Source organism: Hemitrygon akajei, chromosome 3, assembly GCF_048418815.1.
Source record: "Hemitrygon akajei chromosome 3, sHemAka1.3, whole genome shotgun sequence".
Lineage (NCBI taxonomy): Eukaryota > Metazoa > Chordata > Chondrichthyes > Myliobatiformes > Dasyatidae > Hemitrygon > Hemitrygon akajei.
The window spans coordinates 192635165-192655573 of NC_133126.1; the positions used below are offsets into that span (position 1 = coordinate 192635165).

Genomic DNA, 20409 nt, shown 5'->3' on the forward strand with positions numbered 1-20409 from the left:
AATCACTCTCTCAAAAAGCATTAATAATAGCTTTTAAAAAGTTCTTAAGTAGTTTACTTAGATACATTAAATACAATCAACCCCGGCACTTTAACATATCTTTCTCCTGGCGGTTGAATTGTAAAGCCTAATGGCATTGGGGAGTATTGACCTCTTCATCCTGTCTGAGGAGCATTGCATCGATAGCAACCTGTCGCTGAAACTGCTTCTCTGTCTCTGGATGGTGCTATGTAGAGGATGTTCAGGGTTTTCCATAATTGACCGTAGCCTACTCAGCGCCCTTCGCTCAGCTACCGATGTTATACTCTCCAGTACTTTGCCCACGACAGAGCCCGCCTTCCTTACCAGCTTATTAAGACGTGAGGCGTCCCTCTTCTTAATGCTGCCTCCCCAACACGCCACCACAAAGAAGAGGGCGCTCTCCACAACTGACCTATAGAACATCTTCAGCATCTCACTACAGACATTGAATGACGCCAACCTTCTAAGGAAGTACAGTCGACTCTGTGCCTTCCTGCACAAGGCATCTGTGTTGGCAGTCCAGTCTAGCTTCTCGTCTAACTGTACTCCCAGATACTTGTAGGTCTTAACCTGCTCCACACATTCTCCATTAATGATCACAGGCTCCATATGAGGCCTAGGTCTCCTAAAGTCCACCACCATCTCCTTGGTCTTGGTGATATTGAGACGCAGGTAGTTTGAGTTGCACCATATCACAAATTATGTGATTATGACAGATTATGACACAATGGAGAAAATGTTGAGTTGTACATTGAACTTGAAACAAAGAAAAAAAACAACACACAGTTCCGATCATCTTCGTGTGAAAGCTTTGGAAATTTATGGTCACCTTTGTTCAGAGGCTACTGAGGAACTGTCAAGTGATATTGTTAGCTTTAATGCAAGTAGAGGATGGTTTTCTAAGTTTGTTAATCATCACAGGCTTCACAACTTAGCTGTGCGTGGTGAGCAAGCTAGTGCTGACCACAAAGCTGCTGAACGCTACCCTGTGCAGTTGTGGGCTATGATAGCTGAGTTAGGCATCACACCAAAGCAGGCGTTTAATGCAGACGAGACTAGGCTGTTTCGGAAGCGTATGCCGAAACGCACTTACATAAGTAGGGATGAAAAGACTGCATCAGGTTTCAAGGCAGCAAAGGATAGATTGACTTTGCTTATGTGTTCCAATGTGTTACCTTTCTATGATTTATTACATTGAATATTACCTTAAATTGATTAAATATAATATGAATGTTGCCTTGTGGTACTGCTTTTGTGTCGTATTGGTATGAAAATCTGAATAAGTTACAGATAAAACATATTTAGGAAGCCCTCTGGAACGCATCCCTATTTTCTCCATTTAAATAATTATTCACATTATGCATCAACTGCAAGGAACGTAAGCCCCGCATTTAATGAGGATAGGGTGTATTTGTGTTTAAGGCAGAGGGTGATAGATTCTTCATAGGTCAGGGTATGAAGTGATTTGGGAATTTGACAGGAGACTGGGGATAAGAGGAAAATTGTACCAGTCATGATGAAATGGCAGAGTAGACTCGATGGGCTAAATGGCCTCATTCTGCTCCTATATCTTATGATCTTATGGTCTAATCTTCAATCTTTAATGTTTATGTCCAGCTACTGTGGTTGAATTTGAACTGGCTTTTCTGGATCCTGGTCCAATGGGCAAACCCTTATGTAACTGCCCCCTCCAACACCCACCTCCAGCAAAGTGCACGTTGAAGATGATCATGGCAACACAGCTCTCCAGTCCAGCTCATGGACAACGGTGTAAAATCTTCTGCCACCTCCAACAGGATCCCAACACCAAACACGTCTTTCCTTCCCCCCGCACCCCACTTTCTACTATCCACAGAGATCGCTTCCAGCATCACACTCTTGTCCATTCGTCCCTCTCCACTGATCTCCCTCCTGGCACTTATCCTTGCAAGTGGAACAAGTGCTACTTCTGCCCCTACATCTCCTCACTCACTACCAACCAGGGCCCTAAACAGTTCTTCCAGGTGAGGCAACACTTCAGCTGTCAGTCTGTTGTGGGTCATTTACTGTGTTTGATGCTCCCAGTGTGGCCTCCCAACGTAGAATGGGACTCGCTTCACTAAGCATCTACACTCTATCTGCCAAAACCAGCGGGATCTCCCAGTAGCCACCAATCTTAATTCCACTTCTCATTCCCAATCTGATACATCCAGCCATGACCTCCGCCACTGTTGTGATGAGGTTGGAGGAACAACACCTTATATTCCGTTTGGGTAGCCTCCAACCTGATGGCATGAACATCGATTTCTCAAACTTTTGGTAATACCCCCAACCCTTCCCTCCCCCTTCTCCATTTCCCATCCCCTTTTACCTCTCTCACCTCATCTCACCAATCAACTTCCCAGTTTTTTACTTCATCCCTCCCCTCCAGGTTTCACCTATCATCTGATGGTTCTCTCTCCCCTCCCCCCACCTTTTAACTCTACTCCTCAGCTTTTTTTCTCCAGTCCTGCTGAAGGATTTCAGCCTGAAATGTCCACTGTACTTTCTTTCCGTGGACGCTGCCTGGCCTGCTGAGTTCCTCCAGCATTTTGTGTGTGTTGCTCGGATTTCCAGTATCAGCAGATTTTCCCTTGTTTGTGGTGTAAAATCTCACCATTATCTACCTAGCAAAAGCGACCAAATAAAATCCTTCCTCAGGCTGGTAGATTCAAAGATTCAAAGATTAAAAACACATTCAACATCAAAGTATAAATGCAGTGTACAAACCCGAGATTCTGCTAGAGTTATGGAGTCATGCATCAAGAAAACAGTCCCTCTGCCATCAGATTGCTGAACTGCCCATGAATCCAAGAAAACACCACTTTGTTATTTCTTTTCCTTATTTTGCACTATGTATGGTAGTTTTATATCTTTTCTCTGTACTGCTGCTTCAGATCAACAGATTTCACATCATCTAAGTCAGTGATAATAGATCTGATTCTGATTCAGACCTCTTGATCAATGCCATTCAAGAGGCTCACCTATGCTCATCTTATTATCAGAATCAGGATGAGGTTTAATATCACTGACATAGGTTGTGACTTTTGCTACCTTAGCAGCAGCAGTAAAATGCAGTATGTGATAAACATAGAAGAAAATAAATAAATGAATTGCAGTAAGTATATATGTATATGTTAAATAGTTTGATTATAAATAATTCAAAAACAGAAATAATAATAAAAAGTGAGGTATTGTCCATGGATTCAGCGTCCATTTAGAAACTGAGGGGCAGAGGGGAAGAAGCTGTTCCTGAGTTGTTGAGTACCTTCTTCATGGCGGTAACAATGAGAAGAGGACATGCCTGTCTTTGGCCCATTTCCCTCTAAAACTTTCCTATCCATGCACTTAACAATATGCTTTTTAATTATTGTTATTGTACCATCCTCAACCACTTACTGTAGCAGCTCGTTCCATCTTCCTTATTCTTCATTCTTCAAAGAAAAATAAAAATGCCATCTGTACACCCAGAGCCAGGATATGTGCTGTTCTCATTACAACCATAATAAAGGACCACCATCTAGACCATGCTCTCTTCTCACTACTACCATTGGGTAGGAGGTACAGAAGCTTTAGGTTTCACTCACCAGATTCAGAAACATTTACTGTATTATTCTAGAACCATCAGCCTACTAAACTGATGTGGATAACTTCACTCACCTCAACTCTGAACTGATTCCACAACCTGCAGACTAGCTTTCATTTTCTCTCTGCAATTTCATGTTCCCAGTATTATTTAAGTATAATTTTTTGCACACTTTGTCCTATTTTATATATTCGTCTTTAGTTGTGTGTAGTTTTTTCACAAATTCTGTTATATTTACTTTCCTGTAAATGTCTGCAAGAAAATTAATCTCAGGGTAATATATGACAACATATACGTACTTTGATAATAAATTTATTTTGACGTGACTTTGACTTCGATCGGGAGGAGGCACAGGAGCCTGAAAATGCACTCTCAATCTTTTAGGAGCAGTTTCTTCCCCTCCACGATCAGATTTCTGAATGGTCCATGAACCCATAAACTCTAAAGCACTATTCCTCTTTTGCAAATGTTATTTATTATTGTTACATTTCTTATTGTAACCTACAGTAAACTCTTCATGTCTTGCACTGAACTGCTGGTGCAAAACAACAGATTTCACCACATACAGTAATGTGCAAAAGTCTTAGACACACACACACACACACACACACACACACACACACACACACACACACACACACACACACACACACACACACACACACACACACACACACACACACACACACATATATATATACTCTATACTGCAGTACTGTTGTAATTGTATGTATTGCACTGTATTGCCGCTGCTGCAGATAAAGACAAATTTCATGACGTATGAGTAATGTAAATCTGATTCTGATATGAGTCTTTATTGAGGACTGAGAGTGAGAGGCGGGCAAGGAGAGCGGTATCATGGTTGGGAAAAGGGGAAGAGGGAGTGGAAGTAGAGGAAAACACCAGAGAGACATTCTGTAATGATCAATAAACCAATTGTTCGGAATCAAATATCCTTGCCTGGAGTCTCAGGGCTGAGTGTGTCTGCACCCATCTTATCAGTGTGAACTTGTAAATCTTGTAAATCTTATACATCTTACTTTTTAAGGTAACTAATTTTGCTACACTTTCTTACTTCTCTTCCAATAGTTGTATATCTGTGCACTTGTAATGCCACCGTGACACTGTAATTGCCTTTGGGATCAATTATCTATCTATCTATTTACAGGCTTATAAATGGTATGTAAAGAAAGCTGGGGAAGATCGTCTGCTACCAGGGATCGACCTGAACCATGATCAACTCTTCTTCCTGAACTTCGCCCAGGTACAGCCAATCATTCAGTGTTTCATTTCAATTGCCTTTGAAGGTAAATCATAGAGTCATAGAACATAACAGTGCAGAAACGGGCCCTTCAGCCCATCTAGTCCATGCCTAGTCATTGATCTGCCTAGTCACATTGCACCTGCAACATACCCTCCATACCCCTCCCATCCATGTACTGTCATCATCATCATAATCATTATAGGCTGTCATATGATGTGGGTGATCATGGCCTCATGACCATAATTGTCCTTAGCAAATTTTTCTGCAGAAGTGGTTAGCCATTGCCCTCTTCTGGGCAGTGAGACCCCAGCTATTATCAATACTCTTCAGAGATTGTCTACCTGGTGTCAGTTGTGACATAAGCTCATATGCATATCTTCTCATGGGGTGTTTGTTATATAATGGCTCCTCCAAGACAGATACCAGAAGCTCTACATTCACAGAGAATTCAGCATTGTCAAGGATGCCTCACATCCGTCCCACAATCTCTTTATCTCCTACAATCAGGCGGAAGATGTATAAGAACGAGGACTGTTAGGCTGAGTAATAGCTTCTCCCCCAGGCTGTGAGACATCTAACAATTAGCTTTAAGAGGTTGGAGGTGGAACTGGATGAACTCCGGATCATTAGGGAAACTGAGAGTGTGATAGAGAAACATATAGGGAGGTGGTTACGCCCTGGATGCAGAACACAGGAAACTCATTGACAGTCAGGAAGGGGAAAGGGGTTAAACAGCCAGTGCAGAGAACCCCTGTAGCAAATCCCCCTCAGCAGCAGCTACATCACTCTGCTAGGTGGACAACCTGGTGGAAGAAATTCAGTCATCAGGACACTGGCACTATGTCTAATTCTGCGATTCAGAAGGGAAGAAGGGGAGGAGAAAAGGTGAGCTGTGCTGATAGGGGATTTGTTAGTTAGGGGAACAGAAAGAAGCTTCTGTGGATGAGAATGAGATTCTAGAATGGTATGTTACAGGAAAGATACTGGCACAGATAGTGGAATGTCTGACAGAGGAGGCAGTGAGTGGGAATAAATGGGCCTCTTCTGTTTGGCTGCAGATGTCTGGTCATGTACTTCAGGGGTCAGTATTGGGACCGCTACTTTTCATAAGAACATAAGAAATAGGAGCAGGAGTAGGCCATCTGGCCCATCGAGACTGCTCCGCCATTCAATAAGGTCATGGCTGATCTGCCATGGAGTCATCTCCCCCTGCATGCCTTTTCCCCATAATCTATAATTGCCCAACTGTACAAAAATCTGTCCAAACTTGTCTTAAATATATTTACTGAGGTATCCTCCACTGCTTCATTGGGCAAAGAATTCCACAGATTCACCACTCTAGAAAAAATTGTTTGTCAATTGATTGTCAGTGATTTAGATAATGGAATTCATGGGATTGTGGCAAAGTTTGCGGATGATACAAAGATGGTGGAGGGGTAGGTAGTGCTGAGGAAGCAATGTGATTGCAGCAGGACTTAGACAAATTGGAAGAATGGGCAAAAAAGTGGCAGATGGAATACAGAGTTGGGAAATGTGCAATAATATATTTTGGTAAAAGGAACAATAGTGCATATTATTATCTAAATGGGGAGAAGGAGCAAACATCAGAGATACAGAGGGACTTAGGAGTCCTTGTGCAAGACTCCCAAAAGGTTAATTTACAGGTTGAGTCTGTGGTAAAGAAGGCAAATGCAATGTTGGCATTTATTTCAAGGGAAATAGAATATAAAAGCAAGGAGATAATGCTGATCATTTATAAGGCATTAGTTAGGCCACACTTGAAGTATTGTCAACAGTTTTGGTCACCATGTCTCAAAAAGGATGTATGGTCATTGGAGAGAGTCCAGAGGACATTCACGAGGAAGATTATGGGTATGAAGTGGTTAACATACGAGGAGCATTTGTCAGCTTTGGGCCTGTGTTCACTGGAATTTAGAAGATTGTTGGGGGATCTCATTGAAACCTAACAAATGTTGAAAGGACAAGATAAGGTGGAGGTGGAGAGGTTGTTTCCTATGGTGGGGGCATCTGGAACTAGATGGCACAGCCTCAAAATTGAGGGGTGATCTTTTAGCACAGAGTTAAGGTGTATGGGGTTGAGTGGGATCCAAGACCAGCTATGATGGAATGGCAGAGCAGACTTGATGGGCTGAGTGGCCTAATTCTCCTATGCCTTATGGTCTTATGTTGCCTCCTGGGTGCCAGGATCCAGGACATCTCAGATTGAGTCCTTATCATTCTTAAGAGGGAGAGTGTACAGCCAGAGGGCATGGTCCATGTAGGTACCAATGACGTAGGTAGGAAGAGTGATGAGGTTCTCCAAAGGGAGTTTAGGGAATTAGGTGCTAAGTTCCACCAGAATTGGAAGAGAACTAATATCCTAGTGGTTAGGCTTTCTAATGCTGCACGTTTGGGTTTAAACTAGAGTTACAGGGGAAGGGAACCAGAATGCCAGAATAGTTAGAGGAGAGGTTGTTGGTAAGACCTCAGACAAAGTCAGTAATTAAAAGGTTGAGTATGGTGCAACTCGTGTCCTGAGCTGCGTATATTTCAATGCAAATGTCGTAGAAAAGGTGGACGAGCTCAGGGCATGGATCAACACCTGGAATTAAGAGGTTGTAGCCATTGCTGTGACTTGGTTGCAGGAGGGGCAGTATTGGCAATTCAATATTTCAGGACATATAAATAAGCTGGATATACTCAGCAGGTCGGGCAGCATCCGTTGAAATGAGCAGTCACTGTTTCGGGCCGAGACCCTTCGTCAGGACTGAAGAAGGAGGGGACAGGGGCCCCATGAAGAAGGTGGGGGGAGGGTGGAAAACCAATCAGAGGAAAGATCAAGGGGTGGAGGAGGGGAAGCAGGGAGGGGATAGGCAGGAGAGGTGAAGAAGGAATCTAAGGGGAAAGCACTATGGGTAGTAGAAGAAGGCAGAATCATGAGAGAGGTGATAGGCAGCTAGAAGAGGAGGCAGAGTGAAAGTGTGATAGGGGAAGGGAGAGGGAGGGAATTACCAGACGTTGGAGAATTCAATGTTCATGCCAAGGGGCTGGAGGCTACCCAGACGGTATATGAGGTGTTGCTCCTCCAACCTGAGTTTAGCCTCATCATGGCAGTAGAGAAGGCCATGTATGGAAATATCCGAATGGGAATGTGAAGCAGAGTTGAAGCGGCTGGCAACCGGGATATCCTGTCTGTTGTTGCGGATGGAGCGGAGGTGCTTGACGAAGTGGTCCCCCAATCTGCGTTGGGTCTCACCGATGTAGAGGAGGCCACACCAGAAGCACTGGGTGCAATAGATGACCCCAACAGACTCACAAGTGAAGTGTTGCCTCACCTGGAAGGACTGTTGGGGCCCTGAATGGTGGTAAGAGAGGAGGCGTAGGGTCAGGTGTAGCACTTGCACTTACAGGGATAAGTACCAGGTGGGAGATCTGTGGGGAGGGACGTGTGGACCAGGCAGTTGCGGAGGGAATGATCCCTGCGAAAAGCAGAGAGGGGTAGAGAGGGAAAGATGTCCTCATCAACGATGCCCTTACCTGCATCTCCTCCATTTCCCGCACTTCGGCCCTCACCCCATCCTCCTGTCACCACACCAGGGACCGTGTTCCCCTTGTCCTCACCTACCACCCCACCAGCCTTTGGATCCAACATGTTATCCTCCGCAACTTCCGCCACCTTCAACAGGACCCCATCACTAAGCACATCTTTCCCATACATGGCCTCCTCTACTGCCATGATGAGGCCAAACTCAGGTTGGAGGAGCAACAACTCATATACCATCTGGGTAGTCTCCAGCCCCTTGGTATGAACATCGAATTCTACAACTTTCAGTAAATCCCTCCCTCTCCCTTCCCCCATCACACTTTCACTCTGTCTCCTCTTCTAGCTGCCTATCACCTCTCTCATGATTCTGCCTTCTTCTACTACCCATAGTGCTTTCCCCTTAGATTCCTTCTTCACCTCTCCTGCCTATCCCCTCCCTGCTTCCCCTCCTCCACCCCTTGATCTTTCCTCTGATTGGTTTTCCACCCTCCCCCCACCTTCTTTATGGGGCCCCTGCCCCCTCCTTCTTCAGTCCAGACGAAGGGTCTTGGCCCGAAACGTTGACTGCTCATTTCAACGGATGCTGCCCGACCTGCTGAGTTCATCCAGCGTGTTTGTACGTGTTGATTTGACTGCAGCATCTGCAGTGTACTTTGTGTTCAATATTTCAGGGTTCCATTGTATAGACACAACAGAGCAGAAAGGATTAAAGTAAGAGGGATGGTGTTACTAATCGGAGAAAATGTCATTGCAGTGCTCTATAAGGACAGACTAGAGAGGTGATATGGGTGGAAATGAGAAATAAGAAAGGTATGACCACATTAATGGGCTATATTACAGACCACCCAACAGTCCACTGGAATTAGAGGAAAACATTTGTAAAGAGATTGCAGAGAGTTGCAAGAATCTTAAGGTTGTTATAGTAACAACACACACAAAATGCTGGTGAAACACAGCAGGCCAGGCAGCATCTATAGGGAGAAGCGCTGTCGACGTTTCGGACCGAGACCCTTCGTCAGGACTAACTGAAAGGAAAGATAGTAAGAGATTTGAAAGTAGAGGGGGGAGGGGGAAATGCGAAATGATAGGAGAAGACCAGAGGGGGTGACTCAATTTGGATCCGTTTTCGAGCTTCTCAATTTGGACCTTCTGGGGAATCTGTTTTCGAGCTTCTCAATTTGGACCTTCTGAGGATCCCAGGTACTCACTTTTGCCAATCACCTTTCCAGCTCTTAGCTTCATCCCACCCCATCCGGTCTTCTCCTGTCATTTCGCATTTCCCCCTCCCCCCACTACATTCAAATCTCTTACTATCTTTCCTTTCGGTTAGTCCTGACGAAGGGTCTCGGTCCGAAACTTCGACAGCGCTTCTCCCTATAGATGCTGCCTGGCTTGCTGTGTTCCACCAGCATTTTGTGTGTGTTGTTTTTTGAATTTCCAGCATCTGCAGATTTCCTCGTGGTTGTTATAGTAGGTAATTTTAACTTTCCTCATTATTGATTGGAAATCCCATACTGTAAAAGGACCAGATGGGATAGAGTTTGTCAAATGTGTTTAGGGAAGTTTCCTTCTTCAGTATGTAGAAGTCCCAATGAGAGAGTGTGTGATACTTGACTGCTATTAGGAAATGAGACAGGGCAGGTGACAGAAGTATGTGCGGGGGAAACCTTTGCATCTAGTGACCACAATGCCATTAGTTTCAAAATAAATATGCAGAGGTATGTCTGGTCTGTGGGTTGTGATTCTAAATTGGAGAAAGGCCAATTTTGGTGGTATCAGTAATAATCTGGCAAATGTGGATTAGAACAGGCTGTTTTCTGGCAAAGGTGTACTTGGTCAGTGGAAGGCCTTCAAAAGTGAAATTTTGAGAGCACAAAGCTTATACAGAATTTGTCTATCAGAATAAAAGGTAGAGATAACAAGTGTGTGGAACATTGGTTTTCAAGAGTTATTGAGGCCCTGGTAAACAGGAAAAAGAAGGTCCATAGCAGGTATGGACAAGTAGGAAAAAATTAAAGTCTTATGGAGTATAAGAAATGCAAGAGAACACTTAAGAAATCAGGAGAGCTAAGAGAAAGCAAGAGGTTACCCTTGCAGACAAGGTGAAGGAGAATCCCAAGGGATTCTACAGATATGTTAAGAGCAAAAGGATTGCAAGGGACAAAACTGGTTTTGGAAGACCAGAATGATAATCCATGTGTGGAACTAAAAGAGTTAGGGGAGATCTTAAATGGATTTTTTGCTTCTGTATTTACTCAGCAGATCGATACAGAGTCTATAGAAGTGAGGCAAAGTGGTATCAACTTCATGGACCCTGTATAGATTACAGAGGAGGAGGTGTTTGCTGTCCTGCGTCAAATTAGGGTGGAAAATACTCAGGGCCTAGCAAGGTGTTCCCTCAGACACTACGTGAGGCACATGCAGAAATTGCTGAGGCCCTAGTAGACATATTTAAATCATCCTTCATGATAGGAAGATACCAGAGGATTGGAGGATAGCCAGTGTTCTTCTGTTGTTTTAGAAAGGCTCTAAACAGAAACCATGAAATTATAGGCCGGTGAGTCTGACATCAGTTGTGGGAAAGTTATTGGAAGTTACTCTAAGGGACTGGATATATAAGTATTTCAATAGACATGGACTGATTAAGGATAGTCTGCATGGCTTCGTGCATGGTAGGTCATGTCTAAACAATCTTATAGAGTTTTTCGCGAAAGTTACTAGACAAATGGATGAAGACAAGATAGTGGATGTTGTCTATATGGACTTTAGCAAGGCCTTTGACAAGGACCCACATGGGTAGTTAGGCAAGAAGTTTCAGTCACTCTGCATTCAAAATGAGGTAGTAAATTAAATCTGTAGGAAAAGCCAGAGATGCAAATGGTTGCATCTCTGACTGGAGGCCTGTGACTAGAAGAGTGCTGCAGGGATCGGTGCTGGTTCCCTTGTTGTTTGCCATCTATGTCAACAATCAGGATGATAATGTGGTTAACTGGATCAGCATATTTGCGGATAGCACTAAGATTGGGAGTGTTATAGACAACGAGGAAGGCTATCATGGCTTGCAAGGGATCTGGATCAGCTGGAAAAATGGGCTAAAAAATGACAGATGGAATTTAATACAGACAAGTGCAAGGCGTTGCATTCGGTAGGGCCAATTAGGATAGGTCTGACACAGTGAATGGTTGGGAACTGAAGAGAGTGGTAGAACAAAGGGATATAAGAATACAGGTCCATAATTTATTGCAAGTGTCATCTAAGGTAGATAGGTGGTAAAGAAATCTTTTGGCACATTGGCTTTAACAAATTGAAGTACTGAGTACAGAAGATGGGATGTTATGTTGAAGCTGTGTAAGACGTTGGTGAAGCCTAATTTGCAATATTGTGTACAGTTTTAGTCACCTACCTGCATGAAATGTGTAAATAAGTTTGAAAGAGTACAGTAAAAAATTACCAGGATGTTACTGGGTCTGGTGGGCCTGAGTTATAAGGAAAGATTGAATAGGTTAGAACTTCATTCCTTGGAGCATAGAAGAAATTAGATAGATGTATACAAAATTATGAGGGGTATAGATAGGGTAAATGCAAGCAAGTTTTTTCCATTGAGGTTGGGTGGGACTACAAGCAGAGGTCATGAATTATGGATGAAAGGTGACAACTTTAAGGGGAACCTAAGGGGAAAGTTCTTCACTCAAAGGACCATGAGAGTGTGGAACAAGCTGCCAGCACGTGGTGCATGTAAGTTCAATTTCAACACCTATCAATGTTTAGGTAGGTACATGGATGGTAGGGATATAGACGTGTATGGTTCCAGTGCAGGCCGAAGGGAGTAGGCAATTTAAACAGTTTCAGCATGGACTAGATGGGCCGAATGGCCTGTTTCTCTTCTTTACTTTTCTATGACTCTATGGCAAATGGTCAATTCTGCTGGCTGCTAATGTGATGGTGCACTCCCTTCCCAGCATCCAGGCCATTCTCTCTTCTCACAGCTACCATCAGGAAGGAGGTGCAGGAGCTTTAGGTCACACCAAGTTCAGAAACTGTTACTACCCTTCAGCCATTAGGCTCCTGAACCAGCATGGTTAACTTCACTCACAGAAACACTGAACTGATTCTACAACCTGTGGAGTCGCTTTCAAGGACTTCACAACTCATGTTCTTAGTATTATTTATTTATTAATTATTATTTCCTGTTGTAGTTGTCTTCTTGTCCACATTGATGGTTGGTAAGTCTTTGTGTGTCGTCTTTCACTAATACTATTGCATTTCTTTGTTATACTGTGAATAACTCAATGAATCTCGGGGTTGTATATGCACTTTGATAATAAATTTACTTTGAACTTTGGGCATGGTTATAAAGTGAGAAGTGATGATTCTCGTTCTGTGTCACACTTGTAGGTGTGGTGTGGAATATACAGACCTGAATATGCTATAAACACCATTAAAACTAATCACCACAGCCCAGGGAAATTCAGGTGAGGATTTTATTCTGTTTTGTCTGAAAACTGATGTTTCCTTCATTTTGTGAAAAGTACCTATGAAACATTCCAAAGCTTCCCTTCCCAGCCTCCATAAACAAACCCATTCTATCCTTTACAGAAATCTTTAAAATTATGGGAGGGATAGATAAGGTGGATGGTAGCTGTCTAAACCCTTTATAATTTTGTATACTTCTGTCACATCTCCCCACATTCTCCTATATTCCAGGGAATAAAATACCAAACTTACCCTATATCCAGGCCTTCAAGTTCTGGCAAAATCTTTGCTGGGGCATCAGAGTTGGAGTTCAATTCTGGCCTCCTCTGTTAGGAGTTTCTATGTCCTTCCCGTGAACACATGGGTTTCCTCTGGGTGCTCTGGTTTCCTCCCACATTCCAAAGACTTACTGATTAGAAGGTTAATTGGCCATTGTGAATGGTCTTCTGATTAGGCTAGGGTTAAGTATGTGGGTTGCTGGGCAGTGTGGCTCATTGGGCTGGAAGGATCTGTTCTGTGCTGTATCTCTAAATAAAATAAATAAAAAGTAAATAAAATTTCTTTTGTGCTCCTTCGATCTTATTGATATTTTTCCGGAGGTATTTCTGGATATCTTCCATTTCATTCTATATACCTTCTCTATACTTGGTCTACAATCCTACAAGGAAAATTTTCATCCCTGTAAAGACCTTCTGAGTAGTATCCTTTTCCATAGAAAAGATGTACGAGGATGTTAGCAAGATTAGAGCGCTTGAGTTGTAGAGAAAGGTTGGACAGGTTGGGTCTTTATTCCTTGGAGAATTAGGGAATGAGGGGTGACCTTATAGAAATATTTAAAATAATGAAAGGCATAGGTAAGGCAGATGATAACAATCTTTTGCTAGGGTAGAGGAGTCCTGCCTTATTCCTTGGGGGATCTTGCTATGCACCAGTTGCCTGTGGGCCTTCCTCAAAGCACCATAGCAGCCGGAAGGTACATAAATGCGAATTCCTTCTTTCTTTCTGATTGATTGATTTATTCACATAACAAAGAGTTTATGATAATGAAGGGCATATATAAGAAGGACAATAGAGGAGTATAAAACAAGGGGCATAAGTTTATGGAGAGAGAGGAACAATTTAAAAGGGACATGAGGGGCAATGTTTTTTTATGCAGGGGTGGGTGTTTATGGAATGAACTGCCACTGGATGTGGTTGAGGCAGATACAGTATTATTTAAAAAGACTTGGATCGGTACATGGAGGGGAGGGGCTTCGAGGGAAATGGGCCAAATGCAGGAAATTGGGACCAGCTGGGTGATCATCATGGACTGGTTGGGCCAAAGGACTGGGTGTCTGTGCTGTATTGCCCTATGACTCCATGGTTGAAACATCATCCCAGCCTATGCCATTTTCTAGACTCTGTCCCTTCTGGACACATCTCTCCATGTCCAGCTCAGTGGCCTACTCCCCCATCTCTGAGACAGATAGTTGTGGCGTTCTCCTCCCACTCCAAAGGCTGATGCTCCATGACTACACTGAGGAGGTGCTGCACTGCAAGAGCTGCCATAATTGGGATGATTACTAATCGAATCTTTTATATAACGTAGAACTGTACAGCACAGGAAGTGGCCTTTCTGCCCATGATGTTGTGCCAAACTAATTGAACAGCAAATTTGAAGGCAGAATATAGCGTTAATGGCGGGATTCTTAGCAGTGTGGAGGAACAGAGGGATCTTGAGATCCACATCCATAGATACCTCATATACTCATGCAAATTGATAGGGTGGTTAAAAAAGTGTATGGTGTGTTGGCCTGCATTAGTCGGGAGATTGAGTTCAAGAGCAGGGAGGTAATGTTTCAGCTTTATAAAACTGTTCAGACCACACTTGGAGTATTGTGTTCATTTCCGTTCACCTCATTATAGGAAGGATGTAGAAACTTTAGAGCGAGTGCAGAGGAGGTTTATCAGGGGGTTGCCTCAATTAGAAAGCATGTCTTATGAGGATATGACCAATGCATTTGTTATCTCTTCAGAAACCTCTGTCAGGACTCTGGGATGTAGTCCATCTGGTCCAGGTGATTTATCCACCTTAAGACCCTTCTGTTTGCCTCGCACTTTATCCTTTGTAATTGCAATAGTACTCACTTGTGCTCCCTGACACTCATGGATCTCTGGCACACTGCTAGTGTCTTCCACAGTGAAGGCAGATGAAAGTACCCATTAAATTCATCTGCCATTTCTTTCCCCCCATTACTACCTCACCAGCATCATTTTCCTGTGGTCCAATATCAACTCTCACCTCCCTTTTACTCTTTATATAACTGAAAAAAACTTATCGTATCCTGCTTTATATTATTGGCTAGTTTGCCTTCCTATCTCATCCTTTCCCTTCTTATAGCTTTTTAGTTGCCTTTTGTTGGATTTTCAAAACTTCCCAATCATCCCACTCACTCTTGCTACCTTATATGTCCTTTCCTTCGCTTTTATTCAATCCTTAACTTCCTTTAACAACACACACAAAATGCTGGTGGAACGCAGCAGGCCAGGCAGCATCTATAGGAAGAAGCACTGTCGACGTTTCAGGCCGAGACCCTTCGTCAGGACCCTGTCAGTTCCACCAGCATTTTGTGTGTGTTGCTTGAATTTCCAGCATCTGCAGATTTCTTCATGTTTGCTTACCTGTCTTTGTCAGCCGCAGTTGGCTATCCCTGTCATTTGAAAACTTCTTCCTCTGTGGAACATATCTAATCCTGTGCCTTGTGAACTATTCCCAGAAACTTCAGCAACTTTGCTCTGCTGTCATGTCTGCCAGTATACTCCTCCAATCCACCTGGGCAAGGTCTTCTCTCATACCTCTGTAATTCCCTTTGTTCCATTGCAACACAATACATGTGAGTTATGCTTTTCCCTCTCAAATTGCAAAATGAATTCAATCACTGCCTCCTAAGGGTTCCATTACATAAAGCTCTCTAATAAGATCTGGATTATTACACAACACCCAATCTAAGATAGCCCTATCCCCAGTAGGCTCAAGCACAAGCTGCTCTAAAAAAGCCATCTCATAGGCTTACAACAAATTCCCTCTCTTGCGTTCTGACACCAACCTAATTTTCCCAATCCGCTTGCATATTAAAGTCCCCCATTACAATTGTGACATTACCCTTATTACATGCCTTTTCCACTTCCCTTTGCAATCTCAATCCAACATCTTGACTACTATTTGGAGGCCTATATATGATTCCCATAAAGTTGCCTTTTACTCTTGCAATTTCTTAACTCCACCCACAAAGATTCGAAATTCTCTGACCTTATGTCACCTCTTTCTAAAGATGTAACTACATCTCTTACCAACTTGCTATACTGCCACCTATGCCTTCCTGCCTGTCCTTTCTATACAAAGTATATCCTTTAATGTTAAGCTCCCAAGTATGGCCTTCTTGCAGCCACGATTCAGTGATGCCTACAACGTCATACTGACCAATCTCTAATTGTGCCACGAGTTCATCCACCTTATTCCAAATGCTATGCATATTTAAATACAGCACCTTCTGACCTGCATCCTTCGCATCTGTGGTACAACTTAACTCTTGGCTCTGTTTGCATTTGTACCCAATCATTGGCTTTTTCTTCCTTACATTCATGTTCCATATATTCATGTTACACCCATCATCTACTTGTAAACCTGCTCATCATCTTCAGCTTTATCATTCTGATCCCTATCCCCCTCCTATATAGTTTAAACCACTCGCAGCAGCTCTATTTAAACCTGCCTGTAAGAATATTCATCCCCCTTGGAGTCAAGTGCAACCCATGCCTTTTGTACAGGTCCCAACTGCCACAGAAGAGGTCCCAATTATCCAGAAATCAGAATCCCTTCCCCCTGCTCCAATTCTTCAGCCATGCATGCCAATCAGGATTCCTATTTACTCACATTTGGCCCATGTCCTTTCAAAAGCTGTCTGTGGAATTGCCTTTTAAATTTTGTTAATGCACCAGCTGAATTCCATACAGAGTCCACTCACCCTATGGTAAAAATGTTGCTCCATCAGGTTGCTACTAAATCTCTCCTCTCTTACCCTAAACCTCTGTCCTCTATTTCCTGATTTCCCAAGTAGATTTGAGAAATTCAAATTGCACTATTTTCACCAGGGAAATTATTCAAAGTGTTCCATGATGTGACTGTCCCTTCATCCACAGCACTCAAACAGATCATGAGTTTGCTCTTTGTGAGGATTTCTGTGCAGAAATTGTCTTTTTACACTCAGTGGCCATTTTATTGTAAACCTACTCATTAGTGTAAATATCTAACCAGAGAATCCAGGACAGCAACTCAATGCATAAAAGCTTGCAGACCTGGTCAAAGCGTTAGTTGTTGAATGGGAAAGAAATGTAATCTAAGTGACTTTGACTGTGGAATGATTGGTGCCAGACAGGGTGGTTTGAGTATCTCAGAAGGGGGCCATCTCCTGGGATTTTCATGCACAACAGTCTCTGGAGTTTACAGAGAGTAGTGCTAAAATTAAAAACTACCAAGTCAGCAGCAGGTTTGTGGTCGAAAACACCTTGTTAATGAGAGAGGTCAGAGGAGAAAGGCCAAACTGGTTAAAGCAGACAGGAAGGTGACAGTAATTCAAATAAACATATGTAACAACAGTGGTGTGCATAGGAGCATTTTTGAATGCAGAACACCTCCAAACTTGAAATGGATGGACTACAGTAGCAGAAGACCATGAATGTACCTAATAAAGTGGCTACTGACTGTATATCACAACAGGAGCTAAACTATTAAAAGAATTCACTGTGATGACATGTAATAAAATCTAAAAATTCTGGAAAAACTCTTTTGGTCAGGCTGCACCTGAAGAAAGAAAACAATCAGCGTTCCCGATCTACAGCCAGAAATAATACTGGCTGACCTGTGAAGTTTTTCCAGCATTTTCAATTTTTGTTTCAGGTTTCCAGTATATGTTTTATTTCAGATAATGAGAAAGGCTATTTGCATGGTAACTTAGCAGTTAGCATAACACTAATACAGTGACCAGGTTTAATTCCCACCGCTCTCTATAAGGAATTTGTAGATTATTCCCGTCACCGGTTGGCTTTCCTCTGGTCGCTGCGGTTTCCTCTCACCGTCTAAAGGCATGTGGGTTAGAGTTAGTTAGTTTTGGGCATGTTATGCTTGTGTTAGAAGCATGGTGACTCTTGCAAGCTGCCCCCAGCACATCCTCGGACTGTGTTGGTTGGTTGACTTAACTCAATACATAAGTCAATAAACTCTGAGTCAAAGTTTCAGGTCGATTTGTAACTATGCTTTCATAGAGTACTAAAGCACAGAAACAGCCCCTTTGGCCCATCTAGTCTGTGCTAAACCATCATCCTGCCTAGTCCATTGACCCGCACCCAGACCATCGCCCTCCATACACCTCCCATTTATGTACTTATCTAAACTTCTCTTTAATGTTGCAATTGACCCTGCATCCACAAATTCTACTGGGAGCTGGTCCACACCTGCATGATTTATCTGTCATTTTTATCATTAAATTTTGACATTTTTCTTTGTGCTTTATTTTTCTTTTCTGCAGAGTTTTAGGAACTCTCCAGAATTTTGAAGAGTTCAGTAACGTCTTTCACTGCAGGAAGAATGAATATATGAATCCCAAGCAGAAATGCCGTGTTTGGTAATCAAACCATTCTACTGTACCTTCAATTTGTTTGGAATGTCTTTTGCCAGGAGTCTCTAAGAGAGTGAGATATTGAACTGCAAATTGAATTACTTTGTACTCAGTAATTTGAATTGATCAGATCCCTTTTCTGCTGCAACCTCATGTCAATCAAATCCCACAAGCCACAACTGCTCAGATAATCCAACAAAAATAAACTGTAGAATGGAAGAGAGAGAGAGCTACAATGATAAGTATAGCAACTGTGTCACAAGTATGGGCTATCTTAACATTGTATATCATCCTAAATGAAGAAATGTTTCGGTTCATGAGCAAGAACACAGACTTCAAATGAGCTTTGAAGAAGATGAACCATTTGTATTTTAATACCTGGTGCTTGATACTGTCCAAGATTATAAATGTTTTTCAGACAATGGATGTAAGTAAATGATTGGAGATGAATGCAGTTTGAAAAAAATGTCTACAATAAGACTAGGAGCTAGTGTGAGAAATTAATTAATACTGTGTTAAATTCTGAATTATATGCATTGAATGATCTTTAGAGATGGTGGCACAGATGTTCTTTTTATCCCAAGGAATCAGCACCATCTCGCAAATGTTAAAAGCCCAAGTCTTACTGGAATTTCTGATCAGGGATTGAAGTTCAAAGAATGCAACTTCATGGCTCTTTTATCCATGGTTCTCTCCTCTTTTAATACAAATTTGCCTTGAGTCTCATTGATGGATTTGGCTTGACAAGCTAACTAGCATCTTGTTATTCAATGCATTGCTTCTTTCCAGGAGCCATCAGATATGAAGAGAGTCTTGTGTGATTTAGCTAAATGATCTGGAAAGAAAGACCTTGCACTTAAATAATGCCAAAGTGACCTCGAAAGATCTGAAAGTGCCTTACAGCCAATTAGCAAAGTCCAACAATTATTGTAAATGAGAGAAATCAGACAGTCAATATGTACGCAGCAAGCTCCCTCTACTGTCAATGCAATAACAAGGAGATAGTCTATTTCAATGGCATTGATCTAGGAATAAATATAATCCAAAATTAAAACATGTGAAACCACAATCTAGCTTTGAAAACATAAGAGATTTCTGCTGTTGCTGAAAATCCTGACTAATACAATCAAAATCCTGGCAGAACTCACCAGGTCAGGCAGCATCTATGGAGAGGAACAAAAAGCCACATTTTGGGCTGAGACTTTTCATCAGAACTTTGCTGTGCATCCCCCTGGCATCATCTCTAATGCCTAATGAAGATTAGGTGTTAGATATGTTGAGTCCTGATGAAGGGTCTCGGTTGAAATGTCCTCTGACCTCCTGAATTTCTCCAGCAGGTTACCTAACTTTGAAAAGCATTTATAAAATTATTTTATTAAATTTAACTTTGAAATGTGTTTATTAAATTTGCCTGGAAATGTCAAATGTTAAGAAATCTGGTATTGTTTCATTCTTCGCTATATTTTTGTGATAAAATAAAATCTTGATATTTCACTGCAATGGTTGCCAATAATATTAGGCAGTAGATACAATGTCAGCAGAGTGCATAAGGCGCAGTTCGCTTTCCAATATGAAGTCATCTTAAATGGTTGAAAAGTCATGAGCAGTCCATGACCAGATTTCCAACAGTGTCAGCTATCAGAAAAACAATGGACGTTTGTAAACCTCCCACTACAGCAGAGGTTCCCAACCTCTTATGACATGGACCAATATCATTAGGCAAGGGGTTTGTGGACCGCAGTTTGGGGACTGCTGCTCTAAAGATTGGTGGGAAAAGATTCTCTAACACAAAGTAACATAAAACATACTAGTTTTAAAGCAACCATCATCATTAATTAAGATGACCTGC

At 42.3% G+C, this 20409-nt stretch overlaps 1 protein-coding gene across 6 annotated transcripts in view; it reads left to right on the forward strand.

Moving 5' to 3' along the window:
- The window catches only part of LOC140725765 (neprilysin-like), a 306429-nt gene extending 286369 nt beyond the window's left edge, over window positions 1-20060 (forward strand). For all 6 annotated transcript variants that reach the window (XM_073041648.1, XM_073041645.1, XM_073041644.1 and 3 more), the window contains exons 21-23: window positions 4794-4889; window positions 12829-12905; window positions 18471-20060. In XM_073041648.1, coding sequence (XP_072897749.1) covers window positions 4794-4889; window positions 12829-12905; window positions 18471-18570 — 273 coding nt within the window. In that variant the 3' untranslated portion in view covers window positions 18571-20060. The remainder of the gene's footprint in view (window positions 1-4793; window positions 4890-12828; window positions 12906-18470) is intronic.
- The last annotated feature ends 349 nt before the right edge of the window (window positions 20061-20409 follow it).